The sequence below is a fragment of the Nymphalis io genome, chromosome 19 (assembly GCF_905147045.1).
Source record: "Nymphalis io chromosome 19, ilAglIoxx1.1, whole genome shotgun sequence".
NCBI classification, from domain to species: domain Eukaryota; kingdom Metazoa; phylum Arthropoda; class Insecta; order Lepidoptera; family Nymphalidae; genus Nymphalis; species Nymphalis io.
The window spans coordinates 5482193-5502092 of NC_065906.1; the positions used below are offsets into that span (position 1 = coordinate 5482193).

Here is a 19900-nt window from a genome sequence, read left to right on the forward strand (position 1 = left end):
TTGATAAAGGCACAAGGAACATAACATCTTAGTTCTAAGGGTTGGTACATTGGCGATGTAAGAGATGTTTAATATTTCTTACAGTGTCAATGTCTATGGGTGTCAGTGATTACTTACAAGTTACAATCAGACGGCTCATTTGATAATATGTCAGCCTATTTTAAATAAAGCTAAACTATCAAATAAAATTTAAAAAAAAAGTGTTTCTTGTAATTAATACGAAATATGCAGCGGTACATAATATTCTAATTGTATATTATTATGTATTCATATGTTGTCAGCATCAAGTTATTTGTGATTAAATTATTATTTTTAATATCAGATAATACAAAATATATTGTTTCTATCGATGAATGTTTTTAGGAATCAATTTTTTTAGAATAAATTGTGAGTTTTCAAGTTCGTCGACCTCATGCATTATTTTACTAATATTATAAATGCACGTGTGCAATGACGTGGTTTGGGTTTTTGTAAAAGGTGACACGTCGTGAGAATTGATATAGAACATAGCTTAGGGACTTATTTTTTTGATGATGCATGAAAATAACACTATTAAAATGTAGGCACCTAAATTACATCGAGCCAAGTGGGCGGAAAAGCCGAGATGGCCCTGTGGTAAGAACGCGTCTTAACCGATGATCGTGGGTTCAAACCCGGGCAAGCACCACTGAATTTTCATGTGCTTAATTTGTGATTATAATTCATCTCGTGCTTTACGGTGAAGGAAAACATCGTGAGGAAACCTGCATGTGTCTAATTTCACTGAAGTTCTGCCACATGTGAATTCTACCAACCCGCATTGGAGCAGCGTGGTGGAATAAGCTCCAAACCTTCTCCTCAAAAAGAGGAGAGGAGGCCTTTAGCCCAGCAGTGGGACATTCACAGGCTGTTACGGAAGTGGGCGGATATCAGTCAGTTATGGTACCTAGCTAACAAAATAGAGTACCTACACTTTTAGGGAGTGAAGAATAAAATCAATGACATTAAAAAAATGTACGGAATCCTCAATGTGGTGTTCTCACACTTGATGTAAAAGTGAAGAATGACATATTATTTAAATGAGCTCCTACTCAACAAAATTATTATTTTCAACATAATTCGTCCATTCGAGCGGACGTCGTTGTTCCGAAACAAACATGACTACTTCAAAAGGGACAGTTATTAATATTAATTATCTGATGAACATACGCCTTTTATTCGGGTTCTACCATAATGTATGCGATTGTATCTACAAGAGATATCTAATGAAGATTCTGTTTTTAGTTTTTGGAAGTTTTTGCGTATATATGGCTGTTATGTTCGAATTATCGAATATTAAAGAAAGTAGAGTTGTTAATATCGTAAGATTTGTGGAGTATGTGTTTTATTTTATTTGTTCTTTACAAACGGCAGACGAATATCTTTTTGAATATTATAGCGTTGATATGATTGACAAGAAGATATTTTTGAAAACCATTAGACGAAAATTTAATATCATTTTTTCATGTTACTGTCTTATGTTTATTATTATTCATGTTGTATTAAGTTTGCCTTTTATGTTAAATTGCTTCGCAAATTGTCAGCAAGCGATTTTAACTCTTATTTATGTGAACACTACACGCATAGCCAACGAAATTGGTAGATTACCAATATTGATGACATTCACATTGTTTTACTTTCGGGTCAAAATATTTTGCAAGAATATTAACGAAGACGTCCTCAATAACTCGACGACATCGATAAACTGGAAACAATATGTTATTAATTACACTAAAATGTTGGAATCGTTGAAAAAAACTGACTGGCCAATCAAATTCATGGTATAATTACAAGTTAATTATTCTAGATTAATTATATTTTTTTTATTTATTCTCCCTGGAAGCAGTGATAAAAATCCAAATTATGTGTTATAAGATTACCGTTTTAGAGAACGAAAACACAATTAATAATACTAAAATTACTGTTCGACGTCAAGCGCTATATTCATATCGCATTCGTCGAATTTATCGGTTCAATTATCGTTATTCTTTATTAAATAAATGTGGTTCCCTGTGACTGTGTGTATGTTACGATATTTTTCTGTTCCTTATAAGACAATCAACTCTTTGTTCAAGTTTAATCAAGTTATTTTTAATCCTAATTTATCCATTTTTATTTAACTGTACTTTTAACCAAGAACTATTGACGGGCAACTTTATTTATAATGACTTTTTTTTCTTGCCTTGCTCTGTCTGAGGGAATGTTGTTTGCGATCGTTTAGTTTATAATTAATCATCGTTGTGCTTAACTATATTAATAATTATTAGTATAATATACTACATTACTAAGAGATTACATTTTTTGAGATAGGAATTATAAACTGAAAACACACATTAAATTTATTTTTATATTACTTACAGATGATCGTCCATTTGACTACTGGGTTTATTTATGTGTCAGCACTTCAACTAAAATTGGCAAAACATTTAAAAAATAACGTAAGTAAAACACTCCAAAAATGGAACCACTAACCTTTACGTATGTATTATTTTAGGAATTACAATCCATTTTACATCAAGCACCGACCATGAGAGCTAAGTTTTTCTATATGTGTATACATATAAGTATATTCTATATTTCATTATTAATTATTAATTCCATTGTTGATTTGCTAAAAGCTTTGAGATATTATGCTAAACAAACTTTGCATATCTATTAATTGATACTTAATGAATATACATATTATCTTTATCTACACTACCCACTAATATTATAAATGCGAAAGTAACTTTATCTGTCTGTTGCGCTTTCATGGCTAAACTGCATTGATTTTGATGAAAATGACTTAAGCTACTTTTCATATCTTAAACTGTAGACCAACAACAAACACCTCCAACACGCGCCGCGGGTGGAAACTAATTTCAACATAACACTATTCTACTTAACTTATACTTTAGTTTAATTTTACTTCCATTATCTGATTACAACTTTACTATAATTCTATTATAACGGTTCATTATTTTACCAATCCATAGATTATACATTTTTTTACGAATCCATAGATTTCGATTATAGATTTCGACCAATTATGTGATGCCAATTCAAAGTCAAAGTTATCTCACGTTATATTATGCTAAATAAAATAATACCTCCAATTTTCAAATAAATTATTATTAATTATTTTCAAATTTTTAAGATCAATTTAATTAAATCTAGAAACTAAACACTTCCAAAGAGTGGTCGTATAACCACGTGAAAATTGAAACTTATGTAATCTTGACCGATATCTGCCTCTGAAGTCCTACACGATCGGAAGAACGTAGGCCCAACTTTCTTTCCTGGGCATGGAGTACTTACCAACACTCCCAAATTTTAATCTCGGCTGCTACTGAAATATTGTTGATTGAAAACTGGATAGGTAGCTCGAGACCTACAGAACAATAGACCAACGAGACTTTAAATACATTACAATACATACAAAAGATCATAGATTGTTGTACCCATTTGTGTTACGGAATGAGATTAGTTTAACAAATTTTACAAATCATATTTTGTTATAGGTTGTTAAAGATTATGTGAAGTTATCGTTTGAAATAGCTCACTTGATTTATTATTATGCTGTATTATTTTTTCCATCAATAATAATGGAAATTATTTCTGAACATATAAATATATTGAAAACTGATATTGCCAATAGAGTGATAACATGTACAGGTAAGTTAAAAAATTATGTTACGTTTTTAATTGGCAATTAACTTCATTCAATTTTTTTTTAACCACTAGGCGACTCTTATAACTCGCGATGTTATATGCATATCTTCAAACAGGCTATATCTTTATTTCATGGTATTATTTATAAATTAAATATTAAAATTTGCAGAAGTTTGTATACGAAATAAATATTAATAATACCTACTCTTATTCTAGAAATACAATGACAGCATGACTGAATTTGTTTTCTGTTTGCAGTAATAAACATAAGCTTTCCCTATTTTTTAATAAATTAAATTAAATTCATTTGAAAGAGGCAGGATTATATGAAATACTTATGATAACATTATATTTCAGATGAAAGACGACGTGCAAATCTACGTCAATTGTTAAGATATTTTCGAGAGCAACCACTGAAGTATTGTATTTGGCGGGCAATCCCAGTCGATTCCCGATTACCACTTCATTATATATCACTTGCCGTTACCTATCTAGTTTGCTTGATGCAGTTGACGCATCTACTAGAAGATTAAGTAATTATTCACCCTAAAAAACAATTGTACGTAGGAAGTCAATTTAGAAATAGCGTTATTAATATAAATGTATTTATTAACTTGATAAAAGTCAAATTTTCTTTGGGCGCAAAAAGAGACCATTTCAACTTCTTCATTTGAATTTAATTGTAACGGTTCTTTTATCTAACATTTATGTACTTAATGTTTATATAATATTTTAGTTTTTCAAGCACTGTTTCTAAATATAATGCGTTAAATAAGCTTTTTGCGTTAAATAAAATATTGCTGTTGTTTCTTACTAACAAATTCCTTATCTTTAGATAACCATAACGCTTAAATTTTATAATTTCTGCGTGAATTTTTATAATTATTGAAATAGAAAATGCTACTAGGTTAAAAGATTTATAGTTAGACGCATGTTTATTGCGTATGGCAAACATAACAAAATATTTGATAATCTGTAATCCTTATCATTCAGACATTCATTCAAATGGCATCCGAATTCCGAACAGTGTACTGCCTTAAATCTCATTCACATTTTGAATTTCATTCAAGTTTTTTTCTATCTTAAAGAAAACAGATAAATACAAATTACAATAGACGTAAAATTTACATTACCAAAAACTATTCTTATAAAAATAATAAGTTAACTTTTGTTATCCAGCAAGTTATCCTGTAAAAATCATCTGAATACAATACTTAAAACCATATTGCAGCACTGATAAAAGTTATTGGTGTAAGTATTTTGCTATAAATATTTGCATTTTCGCATAAAATTATCATTTATCACTATATATACTAAACAAAATGTAAATTTTATAACATAGAAAGTTGTTGGAGTTATGATATAATCTTGTCGAAAGGTGAAATTACAATTATTATTTAACCTTGCGCGAACCAATGCTAGATGTTGGAAAGTTGTTATAAACTTGATAGATAGTTACTAGTTAGTTTCTCTATAGAGTTCGTTCTTAGTGATCGTATTTAATATATATTTTTTTAAATTAATTAAATCAATGGCCTTTTTACTTGAAACTGCAGTTTGTTTATCTATCTCTGCTGAAAGTAAGTTTAATATTCAAATAATTTAAAAACTCTTAATTATTTATTTGTGGGAACTCTGTACATAATCTCTGAACTAATCAATTGATTTAACAATTTGCTAAACTCTTCAAACCCAAACAGAAAAGAAACATAGTTCAGAATAGCATAATTTTTTTAAATAGATAAATGAATTATGTAAATATCTTCATGTCATTTTTCCTTTAATACAATACCTTAGGTAAAAAAACAAGAAAATTTATTATTATACTGCTATTTTCATATTCATTAAATTTGAAATTCATGAAAATTTGAAACTTAAATTCAATATATTTTTCTCAATTGGTTATAAATAAAATATTTTTTTTAAATAACTTTCAGCCAGAGAATATCGTCAGTTCCCTCGCAGTATGTCGAACCCAGGTTTAACATCTGAAGCTCAACTCCGGTACATTCTACAATGGTTTGGGGAGTTCAGTGAGCTGCAGCGGGAAGACTTTCTACCTGTCTTAGCAGCTGCACATGGTGGGAAGCCGGACCAGTTAGCTAGCACATTAGCTGCTCTTTCCTGCGATGATAAGCCTGTGAGCTTGTTTCAATGTCGTGTAAGTTTACTATGAAATCAGTTTAATCTTAACAAATAAATTCAGTTAGATTAAAATAAATATAGATGAATTCGGTTGGTATTGTTTTCCTGTGTAGATCTGTCTATAAAAACATTATGTTTCAAAGAATAATGTTTATAATAATGTTGGCTGCTTTAGCCTTTAGTGCTTATAAAATAATATAATATTTGTCCAGAAATTGCGTCATACATACAATGACAGACAAATATATTAGCACTGCTCCGAGTCACTAAAGAATTAATATTGTACATAATAGTTTGTAGTATATTAATATTGTTATTTAGGTTTAATTTGTTGAAGTAAATCTATGACTGTTAATTAAAAGATTTATTAGGAAATTCATATTATGTTTTATAGGAAAAGTTTTTCAATAAAATTTCTCTTTATTAAGAATTTATTTTTCTACCTTTTCTACTTTTGTTGGTTAATATTATGTATTTTGATGCAAATATTTAGGAGGGTGTATAGATAAAAAACAAGTAGGTATATTTTTAATGTACATATGAAAAAACTTTATAAATACAATGTATAATAAATAAGAAATCTTATTAAGAACAATAATTTAGTAGATATAGTTGAATTTTTATGTTAACAAACTATTTTGAATGAATCTAAAATGTCGTAAAGTGCTAATAATGCGGTCTGCCACCCTACCGTTGATTTAATGAACAGAATGATAATCTCGTTATCTGAATTTTGATGTGAGGATGACTCATAAAGGTGTTTTTTATGAACAGATGTCTTATGATAATTATAAAATTCTTCATATCAGTTTTTCCACAGTTCTATAAAAATAATATTTTTTTATTCATAAAAAACTTATTTTTTTTATAGAATAGGAAGGTGGACGAGCATATGGGCCACCTGATGGTAAGTGGTCACCAAACGCTCTTAGACATTGGCATTTTAAGAAATGTCAACCATCCCTTATAGCCAATGCGCCACCAACCTTGGGAACTAAGATTTTATGTCCCTTGTGCCTGTAATTACACTGACCCACTCACCCTTCAAACCGGAACACAACAATATCAAGTATTGCTGTTTTGCAGTATAATATCTGAGACAAAGCCCTACCACCACTTTTAATATAAAGTTGAATTCTTATTATATAAATATAGATAGCCAAGACTAGTTTTTCTTAGTTATAAACGTGTACAGTAAATTTCTTAAATGTGTAAGATGTAACTAGAATGGTTACTAATAATTAACTATTCTCTGTGGTTGTTAAGTAATAATATTATTTAATTATATATTTTCAGATAAAATTATTTAATGAATGGTTTCCTACATGGGCAGAAGAAGAACGGGATAGACTTGTTAAAGCTGTATCAGAAATTGATTCTGAATTTGGTATTAAATTGCAAGATGTACTTGTGAATGGTTTCAAATTAAATGGTGATCTTGATGAGGAACATAAATTGCATTTTGGAGTAGAAAGTGCTCAAGCTGAAGAGGATATAATTGAACCAGTTAATAATGAAAATAGTGAAACATTAACAGCTTCACAGGAGAATAACAATGTAGAAATCGCTGCTGCCTCTTAAAATGCATAAGAATTGATTTTGATACTTTCATAGTATTATTTTATTTATTTTTTATAGTAAGAATATTTTTCATATAACTATAGAGAAATGCCATTTTACAGTGATGCATGTTTTGTAATTAAATATATTTTTGGTACCTTTGTACCTGAATTTTAGATCTTATTTGTTGTTGAAATAAGAATGAAATTTTATTAGTTTAAACTACTAGATTTAAGAATTTATATGTCTATAACATTCCCTATTTAGATTAAATACATTCCATTACCTATTTAAGCAATTTCCTAGAGTTTTAGAAGAATCTCATATAAATCATATCTTTCTTCTATTATAATATATCACTATTTAGATAAATATAAACTTATTAATAATTTTTTATGTATTAAATTTTACTCATAATCAATATATTTTGATTAAAGTATAAAATACTCTTTGTGATGTATAAATAAACAAAGGTTGTAATTTACTTTTTTGCAAATTGTTGCATATCAATTGAAGTTTTCATGTTGTTATGTGTATCAAGATCTGCTACATTTAATCTTTTTAATGCAGAAATATAATTTAAAAAGCACAAACTGTTACCTTATACTTCTTATCTTTTATGTTATGGGGTGAATGTTGTGCAATCGTGAGTTTGGCTTATTGATAAATAAAAACTGAATTAGGGATGGGATGTATTCCAATTCCAAAGACAAATGACTTTGATATTGAACAGTTTTGCATTTGTATGAAAAAGGCTGGAGCTGTAATTTTTATTGTCATGTAACTTGTCTCCTATTTTATTTCAATTATTTACAAGATGAACATTTTATTTATATCTGTTGAGAAATGAACAACCGGTAAAGAAACTTCAGTTCCAAAGACCTAAAAGAAATAAGTACAAACAATACAATTTAGTGCCAAGATTTTGTATTCCTTTATATGCATAGTGATTTTTTATTATTATAAAATAGATATTTAAGTGAAAGAGAAAATTATGAGACGGGCCGAGTGATAGAAAGGTGCTGGTGCTTAGAGATGTGAAGAGAAAGGCATTTGATATTCATAAAATCGTACGTATTCATTTTATAATTAAATATATGTCGTGAATATTAATCAGTGTTTCATTTTATTTTTATAATTTGTTTAACATTTCTAATAATAGTAAAAGAATGAGTATTGATTGAATGAAAGAATTTCTTTCAAGATATAGGTGACAAAATTCATTCAACGCCAGTGGTAAGGTTTTACTCCGTAAAAACACAAACGTGAAATATTATATCTGATAGGAAAAAACAATCAAAGTATCGCATCAGGAGGTTTATAATCAGACAAATTTAAAAATAACTGTTGAGCAAAATTTGCCATGTAACAGAAAAAGGAATATAAACAGGTAATGGATTCATGTATAACTCTAACATATTAATATATTATACTATTGTAGTATAGTATTGTGTATAGATAGTTATATAAAATGAAATTGTCATAAAATTATAACATAAATTTGAATAGCAAAAGCAAATGGTAGTTTTATTAAAATTAATATTTCTTTTATAAAATTTATTTATACATGTCATGGCACACGGCGGTGAGTATTTTCATATTTTTCAATAAAAATATATGAATCTTTCCACAATATATAACAGCCATTTAACAATTCTAAATAAATATCACATTATATATTGAGTATAAAATAATTATTTTATCAGTCGAAAATGACTGACGGTAATAAAATCAATACAGGTTATGTATTTTTTTTATTATTATTACAATATGTATTTTTTATTTTTATACACATAAATTTCATTAAATTATTTTAAAAGAAGGAACGTGGGTTCGGTTTTCTCAATATTTTTAATATTTAAGACCTACCTTTTTTTAAAAGAATGCCAGTCAACGAAAAATTTCAAATCAAATAGGTACAAATTATTAATTACATAATTATTTACGGTCGGATATTGGCAAGTATCCAGTCGACGAAAGCGGAAACACGCGTGTACACACCGGGCCAGCCCTGGGTACCACAAGGTGATGGACCGTAAGATACCACGCCTACCGCCATCCAATTCTCAAGTGTAGACAATTGACCCATAAGTGGACCACCGGAGTCTCCTCGACAAGAATCTTGACCTTGTAGGCCACCAGCGCAAAGTTGATTTTCCGTGATCAAACGCCCGGCTCTATTGTAGATATTCTGACAGTCCGTACGATTTATTACTGGCACGCGGACTTTCAACTTAATGTTCGAAGCCGACCCTGAAAAATCATACGATAAAAATCTATAATTATCAGAAATTATTTTAAGCCGTGTGGATTGTTTATTGAAGTAGATTTTTCTAATTATTTTTTTGCTGTTTATCCTACTGGCATTCACAGCGTCATCATTATAAGTCGAGTATCGAAACTCAAAGGGCTCACGTTAAAGCTCAGTGAGGGACGTTTACTTAACTGAGGGTGTCTCCTGTAAACACATCCCCAAAATGATGAACGCGCTTTGCGGAGCACGTGCCCAGAGACACTACAAGCAAGGGACATCGTTTCCGTCGGCGAAGACGGAGATAATAGATTTGAGCCATCCTATCTCAACCCGCTGTTGAGATAGGATGGGCTAAAGGGTATTTCCTGAACTGCTGCAATATTTAATTACACAATGCACTGTAATGCATATGAATGCTAATAACTTTATGAAAGCGATGTTATCCTAATGTAGATGATGTAATCAATGTGTACGTCGAACCATATGTAAATTTGTAATACCTACTTAACATTTAATATTACTTACTTGTTTCCGTTTTACCCCATCCGGCCACCTCCATGTGGTAACCATCAAATAAATTATTACGCAATTCTGGAGTAATGGGAAGGCATATGGGCTTAACGAAATCTGAAAATAAATTATATACCGATTAAAAGATTATTGTACAATTTATATTTCCTATATTACTTATAAATACTTAAATAAAATCTTATTTCCAAATTCAATTCTGAACGGGGTGATAAAGCCGAAACTTTTTAATGTAATATTGTAATGAATAGAAGAAAACCTACCATTGAACTCGACTTTTGTGGATAGTCTGAGCAGAGCGATATCGTTTTGCTGGTGATTATCATCGGCGATGTAGCCTTCGTGAGCAATAATCTCTTCTACAGGTATATCAAGAACTGGTGGGCTGCAGTCGTCTAAATAACAGTCTTTCTTGCTCGTCACGTTCCATTCGCCGAGTCGGACTTGAGACCTAAAATAATATTCAAATAGATGATTAGTGAATGAAAGTGAATAAAATGAAATAAGAAAAATAAGTCATATACAATTTAATGAAATGTAAAAATATATGTATAACATAATAAAAATTTTCTTTACGGAAAGATATGTTAATGTTATGGATATTACTACGATTTATACTTATCAAAGATATTAATAATAAACCATAGACAATTGACGTAAGTATCTATTTAATGATTTGACATTTTCCTATTAATATTTATTGATATTTTTAGTATGGTTCCTGGTTTTGTAACAGTCATTTGTAGACTTACAGTTTCCAGTTTTTCGGAAGATCAGCCCCCTTAATACAGTGCGCGGCCGTCAAAACATATTTCGAAGATATCAATACGCCACCACAGTAGAAACCGCTTCCTTTAGCTGTAATACATATTTTTAGACGTATAAAATAACGTAAACATCATTAAAATAGCAGGAAAATGTTACATATATTATCAATGAATATTTTGTTATTATATTATTAAATAATTATCTGAGTACCTACTTACACGGAAAGAAATTAATGTAAACACGATTTTAGACGTTAAAATTTGTCAGATGAGGAAAAAGTATTATGATTATCTATATTTAATCTTACAAAATTTGTGCTGAGATTATAGGTTTATAGGTATTTGTTACCTCAAAAAGACAAAAAAAAGTAACCTACATGGGAAATGTTTACAATTTTTAAAGCAAATATTATGCAGGTCAGGCAGATTGTTGGTCTTGGTAGATATAAAATTAATCTAAATATATGAAATATCGTCTTAAATAACAACTTACGTTTGTCATATCGCACCAAAGCCATCCATGGATGCTCGTCAAGTTCCGTTTCTGTCCCTCCAACAATCCGATCATTATTTTGAATACCACATGTCTTCAAATCGGGTAATAAGTCTGTAGGATTAAAATTGACTTCAGGGAGTCTGGTCACTAAGTTTGTATTTCTAAAATGTGGGGGACAGCATACCTACAACATTAATATGTTTTTAAGATACGATATACTTATATTACTATTATTAATTATATATTTATTAAATTGATGATTAATTTAACTACATATTATTAAACGTATTAATTGATCTTATGAAAGATATCTAGATGAGATCATAGACAATTTTCAATACTTTTTATAGTTTTGACATAATCCTAACAATACTGTAAGAATACCCCAGTAAAACAATCCTTCACATTTACTTTTAACATTTTATTTTCTTCCACACGTATCTCTTTCCTTCTTTCCGTGTTTTGCTTCTTTTTTAAATATCGCGTAGTTTTTTTCGCTCAATAATTTCCAACCAGTGTTAATTTAGTTAAAAATATTACCATTATATTCTAATAATCTCAAAATAATTATGAAAAATCAGTAGAACCTTACAATACTTTCTCAATATATCTCTCAGTAATTCTATTTCTGATATATAGTAATCACTAAAAGATTCACTTCACTGAGATAAGCAGGCAATATAAATTAAGCGCAAAACTGAGGTTAACTAATTAATAATTGAGCCGGTTGGCGTAGTTGGTGGAAGCTTGCCTTTTGCGCCGAAGCTTGTTTATGTCTTTTGTGTGTGCTACATAAAAGACATAACATATTAGTTCCCAACGTTGGTGGCGTATTGGCGATATAAGATTTAATATTTCTTAAATCGCCAATATTTATTTGCGGTGCTGCCCATAAGGTGGCCCCTCTGCATATCCATCTACCTATAGTAACCATATGTAATAAAGCACATACTAGTTAATCAATCATAGCTACCTGAGGTTTTTTGGCGGCGTCAAAACCGCAATGTAATTTTTTTAAAAGATTTATTATTAATTCATCATGTTCATGCTGTAACCTGTAATACAGATTGGTGCATTCTTCCAGGGGTATGCAGCTAGCATCGTTTTTGCAAATATCTGAAAAGATAAAAAAATGTACTTATTGCAATTGATTACAGCTGGATTAGAAATATACATATTGTTAGGAATGTCTTCCAACAGGGCGTGGCCTAGCGGCTCGACTTGATCACGTGATGATCATCGTGGTTGGGACTGACCTTGCCGAGCTCATCAGCCGGCCAGGCTGGCTTCAGACACTTCTGCTTGGACTTGGTTGTGGCGGATATCTCATAAATACTATTTTAGTTGCTCAGTTTTGGTTCCTTTGTTCTATTTGTGTGTGTAAATTGTACGTATCGATCTACATTTACCTTATTATTGTATAGTTATTTTGATTTATCTCTTATTAAAAAAAACCTATTTCCATACTGTTTTCTAACAATATATAGTTAAAGGGTTACAATACATAATGTATAATACACGCATATTACAGAATACATATTTTAAAGCAATAAATACGTCATTCATCATCATGATTATCGGTCAATCTTAATCTAATGCTGCACTGCTAGTTTTTTGCCTTCTGCGACCTTTAAAGTCTCGCCTCCTTCTTCAGGTCATCATCTAACGCGTTCGTGAACAGTTTTGGGGATACGATGAAGTTTTCGTTACCGATTTTGGAAACGGTGCCTAATTTTAGACAAGACGGCAAACTTGTAAAGAGTTCAGAGAACGGTGTTACGTATTTTCAGAGTCATGGGAGTATACACTTTCAACTTCCAGACAATGGGCTGCAACTGAGAATCTACACTATTAATCTTTTATCGAACAGGGGCTTGAACCCAGGACTTCAGGATCAGCAGCCTTTTATCTAGCCAGTAGACCAACGCGGCAGGGGATATAACATTCCCCTTTCTCACCCCTATGCACAGTTGAATCGCCTTCATCATACAGTCCTGGTCTTGGACAGTCATTGCAGCGGGATTATAAAAATGAGTTCCACAGTGCTGTAGCTGTCAAGAACCGGTATGTTTTGATAATTGAAACTCGTCAAGATGTTGGTCTCGTCAAAACGGTACGTAATCACTGTTGAGAACATTTGCAATTGAGTGTTGTTAAATGATCTTATAACATGTTTGTATAATGATCATTATTATGTCATACGTTTTTTGTCCAATATTAGACTACGGGAAGTAACATTGTAGTCTCAGAGAAACTTTTCTTTTTGAATCTTATAAAATATGGCTAGCTGCGAATGAAAACTATAATAAATATATATAAATAAAATAAATAAACCAGTTCGGAATAGAACCCTAGATACCCCTCAAAGTAACTCCTAAGATCTGTAGCATAGGAGATATTTAAAAAATAAAGTAGTTCCCTAATTTGGTGGTGAGCAATGTAGATGATGATAGATGTACATACTAGTTAATCAATAATTTAATTTTTAATTTAATATGTGTACCTATCTATACATTTAAAAAAATATTAACCATGCAATATCGGGCCATATAACATACAGTACAGCAACAGTAACAGCCTGTTAATGTCCCATTGCTGGGCTAAGGCCTCTTCTCCCTTTTTGAGAAGATTAGGAGCTTATTCCACCACGCTGCTCCAATGCGTGTCGGTAGATTACACATGTGGCATAATTTCAATGAAATTAGACACATGCAGGTTTACTCATGATGTTTTCCTTCACCGTCAAACACGAGATGAATTATAAACACAAATTAAGCACATGAAAATTCAATGGTGCTTGCCCGGGCTTGAACCCACGATCATCGGTTAAGATTCATGCGTTCTAACCACTAGGTCATCTCGACTTATAACATATAAGTATAATATTATATTCTTGTAAATTAATATTAAAGGTCTTTACATATTTGTTAAACCGAAAATGTTATTACCAATTGTGACATTTTCCTCCTAATTTGTATATTGTAGCCTCGATTAAACTAGTTATTTGACAGTAAACATATTATAGACTTGTAAGAAAGTTAATATTTTTATATGTGTAGCATACAAAAATATATTTTCATAATAATAATTGTATTTTTTTAAACTTACTATTCGAAGGCAAACGAACAACATGGTAACAATCTTTGTGCACACACTTTGTGCAATGCTAAAAGTAGGTAAAAACCAACTTATTATATCATTTTTCTGTAATTTTTCTGGCCCATTCACCCTTTAAATCGAAAGAGCAATACAAAGTATTGCTGTTAGGGATATGAAAATTTGCCGAGTGAATGTTCCTAACTCGCCCAAACCGATCCGCACAAAGCTGACACCGATAAAAACCAAAAAGCGATACTTGAGTATTTATGCGTAGATTATTTTGTTTTGCTTGCATGATGTCATGTCGTATGAAACAGATAAAAGTTTAATTTTCGCTTTGCTTGCTGTAAATATTTATTCGGCTAGCGGTTATATTGTACATATATATAAGTAAGTTTGTTGTTGTTTGTATTATAAAATACTTTATGATATGATATAACGAATGTAGCTACATACAAATAATATATTCATCAAAGCAATAAATTTATGTATAATACATTCAAAATATGTTATGTGTTATAATATATTTCGCACGTATCGACAGGAAATTGCAACTGGAGATAACATGGAAAAATTATTATTTAAAATGTTATATTATGTAATGTCAATTTCTGATTCCAAGTTAATATAATACAACAGAATAATAAAAAAAAACTAAAATTAGATTAATATTAATCTAATATGATTTTTAATCGTATATAGATTTTTATTAAAGCATTAGCATTACTAACACATTACATAAGATTGTTAATAGTTGCTTTATTTATAGATGCTTGAAACATTAAAACATACATGTAGGTAAAGTAGGTAACATCTAACAATGTCAATATTAAACATTTTGTATTTATTTTACATAACCAATAGTTTACTTAAACGACATTAAAAATACCCGATGGGAATACTGTTAGTCATGTAAATACCACATTGGAATATACACTGAAACATATAAGTGACATAAATTATCCTATAACTTAACCAAACAAATCTTTGAAGCACAACTAAGTATGGGGATTTTCAGAATAATATTAAATAATGTAAATTAAAAATGTTGCGGGTTTAGGAAACCAGCACATGTAACCAAACCGCATTGGAGCAGCCTGGTGGATTAAGCTCTAAGCCACCAATTCAAACGCATAAGCCCAGCAATTGGAAAGATAATTTACTTTACTTTATCCAGCAAAAGCACACAAGCATTCTCATAAAGCCCGTACGAAGACAAATATTGTTCAATTTTAAAAATAGCATACATATACATGAGTACTAAGAATCATCGTTATACCAAGCAATTAACAACGGAATGCTTGCCCTACCGCAACATAATTGGTCGTAAGAATAAAAATCATTAGGATTCGTAATGTATATAAGTGCAGATTCTGTTGTACACAAACTGTACAATGCACGGAAGTGTAAACAAGATGAAAGCTCAATAACTTTTTTGGCCAGACTCGAGGCTTAAAACCAGGACCTCAAGATCTGCGGGGGGTGGGGACTGAAGAGACAGTAAAATCTTGTATAAGCCGGTAAAAATAATACTTGGATTATAATGAATCGTAATAGCCTGGTTGAACAATAATAACATTTAAGTGTTCGTGTTCGTGACCTACTTTGTTTACAGCACAGGTTACTTTAACATGGTATTGTAAACGGAAATAACTATTATATACATTGCCAATGTGCTGCCGACCATTGCATCTAAATTTATGTCATGTGTTATTTATGACATTTGAAATAAATTATTGGTATACTCACTCTAATCTAAAAGGACAATACGAAGTATTACAATAATTATAATTAATGTTTGGTGGTAATCCAAATAAACCTAGGAGCAGTTTTTATGTACGTTTAGCAAATTCTTAACCATTCATCATCACCCTTTTCGCGTCCACTGCTGGTCATAGGTCTCTCCCAATTCGTAATCACTAACCACTAATAACGTTTAGGATGTTTTTTTATTATGAGAATTGACATACTTTAAATACTTGCAAGAGACAGTAAAGGGGTATATCGACATGATTTATGTTAATATATCTATATGCAAATTTTGTATGTATAATAAACAATTCGTTATGTTTACGGATAGTACAATTGTCTACGAGTAGTAAGAAGCCAATTTAAAGAGGTATGACAAATGTCCGTCATGGATCCAATCCATGACGGACATTTGTCAGTGTTGTATATAAGGTTTTAAAAATATTTCGAAAATATTATATAGGTGCCAAGTTAATACTAGTTAATTAGTTTTTATGTATAGTATAGGTGTAGTACATAATAAACAGTGTACTTTTCAATGTCTTATCGGATTACAGTGAAGCAAAAATTAGTGTTATAATTTAAGCTATGTATATATATGTTGATCTGGTAACGAGTTACTATTAATCTCTTTATTATGTTTTGATAATTGAAATCGAGCTTGGTATAAAATAGCGAAAATTAGTTTATAATAAATATTTGCGCTTTTTCGTAATCAGATTTTTTTTCTGTTAGAGATATCCACCGAACAATGAAATATTGCAAATTTTCTTTGCTTATTCATCAGAAAAATATACGTTTATAAATTCCCCAAATCTCTGACAACTTCCGCTAAGGAGATTTATATGTTTTACCTTTTTCATTGATTTATTCCCATTAATGTGCGATCATTATTACACACTCGTGTAACTCGCAGCGACCACATATCTAAACCGAATGAAAATGACATAACTAATTAGCGTCTTAGTCATAAAACCTTCAACGATCTAGTAATTTGTTAATTGAACTACAGACAAAATATACCTATTCGAAGTAAAATTTAACAAACTACTTCAGTTTTTTTGAATGTTTTTTCAATCGGGGTAATCTTTATGCTTATGGGAAGATTTTACACTGTCGAATCTTGGAATTGAATCGAATCGAAATAAATTCTCAGTATTAGCCAGGCCTTGCACCTTTACTCGATCCTATGTTTAATACACGAATAAATGAGTTCATCTGTGCTTTCGCCCACATTTTTCGTCAATTATGGTCAATATCACCATTGGGATAGTTAGTAAAATTAGCCGTGGCAAGTATCAGGGGGAATCCGTTCATTAATTTAAAATATTAAGGCATCTCGAGTATTAATGCGGGTAAACTAGAAGAACAAATTTATTTTTCAATTAAAAGTATAATAAAAATGTATGAAATTGACTAATGCCTCCACTCCCTTTGATGATAACGTTTGGAGCTTATTCCACCACGCTTCTCTTCATGTTCATTGATTTGATGAAGTGATTCATTTGATTAATTTATGGCACTTAAAAATGTACCCTACTTCCGAGTTTGTCAATTTTTTTACATTTTGACTCAAAAAGTGCAAATTTTGATAGGCATTTGATTTCATGAACAGACATAAATTCACACTAATATCTAAGGCTATGTTTTAAATGGAAACTAACTGCCATTTATCCTTGAGAGAGGATGGAGGCGTAAATGATATGAATAAGCTAACTGAATAATATAATAAATAATTATTATTGTCTATTATAATAGACAATGTTTCTCATTCTGATGTCTAAAAATTCTTTGTTTCAAACACTTTGACAAGACTAAAATATTTGATCTACTGACTAATATCATACGCGAGAATGAGATAGCAATATTTTTTGTTCAGACAGTTTGCTATCATAATCAGACTCAATAAGCCAGTTTTCCTTAAGTAGCGTTTAAGTAACAATTTTATCAAATGTTATTAATTTCAAGTTGAGGAAAATGCAAAACTAATTGTATAAATGCGAGGCTTCTGTTTTATGCTTTCTCGTCTTAACTGCTTCATCGATTATCACGAAACTTTGTTTACACGTTGTCAGAGGGTACAAAATATGACATAGCCTACCTAACACCTTTTTTATGTTATAGGCAGAGCAAGCAAATGGGCAACCTGATGGTAAGTGATCAACACTGCTCATAGATATTGACGAGGTAAGAAATAATAACCATTCCTTACCTAAGTACGCAACAAAATGCAACAATACTAAGTATTGCTGCTTAGCGGAATATATGATGAGTGGGTGGTACCCACCCAGACGCGCCTGCACAAAGCCGTTTCTTCGTCCTCCTCACACGCGGACAAAGTCACAGAGAGAATTCTAATCTAAAATCTAATTATTACATTATTTCATATAATATATATAGTGCCTATGCACTAAATATATACATAGTATATTACATAGAAGGAAAAGAAAATTCAAAATCTAGAGTATGGTGTTTCCTAATCCAGTCCGACATAGTCAAAAATAAAAGTAAATAACACCTATATCAAATTTAAAAAAACTGCTTAGATAAAAGGTATCTAATTATCTATATATGAAATACATACAATATATAAACACATTTTGCTTCGTTTCATTCGTTCAAAACATTACAAATACTTGGACTCTTCAATAAATAAATGACTACGTCACAATAATAAACTCATCCATAATTATAATGACATTATATTTTTATATCTACCGATTACACTACACATAATAATATTATTTTGTTTTAAAATAACATTTTTGACATTTAAATAGTATAATATTGGTATTTACCTTTAGCAAGGACACCTGACACGGCGAAAAAACATATGAAAAGAATCTCTTTGCACATTACTTCCATTTGTGTAATTATAACGAGTATAAATACACGAGTGAACTGTAAGTCGCGAGACGGACCGTGCGAATGATTGATTCTTATTTGACACAAAAGGTTATCAATATTATAAACACTAACACCAATAACAAGAGGCTTCTGTTTGCAGACGAACCGTCGGAGCGTGGTTTATCGACACGACATTAAGCTCATCTGATACGACACAAGTTTTTCTTGTACTTTCCGCGTCGCTGCTTGTAATATAAGAGCTAGTAATACATTTGTTTCTTTTCCTCCTGTACGTAATATCTATAATGGTTCTCATGTTAATTTGTAATTAAGTTCTGCAATACAATTATAGGTTAATATATAATTGGCTAATAAAATAGGAATCTTCGTTTATTCGTTACTCGTTTATAATTAAATACTAGCTCACTGTCCCGTTTTTGCGCGGGTTAGATTATATTATCGTGATATTTTAAATTGTGATATAAATTCATATTACAATAATATGAAAGGAAGGGATCTTACAAGTAAAGAACAGGCTTAAAGATAAGCCTGTCTGTGTATATGCTTACAGCATATTTCACCTCTATTTTGCTTATATTGTTGTTTAACTATCTTGTTAATCCTCATATACTATTAATAGTACTCAATTAAAAGGTAATTTAAAAAAATGCTTAAAATAAATATAGTATTTGTATTAATAATTATTTATGATATACAATACCGTAATAAATTACCTACAAATTAACAATACTGATAGATGTATCGAATATACAGATACGGCGCTGA

General features: G+C 30.5%; 2 protein-coding genes across 3 annotated transcripts; one reads left to right on the forward strand and one right to left on the reverse strand.

The window, feature by feature from the left end:
* Nucleotides 1-4674: 4674 nt before the first annotated feature.
* On the forward strand, nucleotides 4675-8487 carry LOC126775818 (uncharacterized protein C14orf119). 2 transcript variants are annotated; one of them, XM_050497925.1, is made up of 3 exons: nucleotides 4675-4920; nucleotides 5607-5830; nucleotides 7111-8487. In XM_050497925.1, the coding sequence occupies exons 2-3, from the start codon at nucleotides 5636-5638 to the stop codon at nucleotides 7393-7395; spliced, it is 480 nt and encodes a 159-aa protein (XP_050353882.1). In that variant the 5' UTR covers nucleotides 4675-4920; nucleotides 5607-5635; the 3' UTR covers nucleotides 7396-8487. The 2 variants fall into 2 exon arrangements, with proteins under 2 accessions (XP_050353882.1, XP_050353881.1); XM_050497924.1 differs by lacking the exon at nucleotides 4675-4920 and adding an exon at nucleotides 5118-5249.
* Nucleotides 8488-9109: 622 nt separating this feature from the next.
* On the reverse strand, nucleotides 9110-19322 carry LOC126775807 (CLIP domain-containing serine protease HP8-like). The gene is made up of 7 exons (XM_050497908.1): nucleotides 19066-19322; nucleotides 12393-12535; nucleotides 11417-11603; nucleotides 10909-11014; nucleotides 10420-10607; nucleotides 10154-10255; nucleotides 9110-9627 (listed from the first exon to the last, which is right to left on the reverse strand). Exons 1-7 carry the CDS (start codon nucleotides 19130-19132, stop codon nucleotides 9317-9319), a joined length of 1104 nt encoding a protein of 367 aa, XP_050353865.1. The 5' UTR covers nucleotides 19133-19322; the 3' UTR covers nucleotides 9110-9316.
* Nucleotides 19323-19900: the final 578 nt, after the last annotated feature.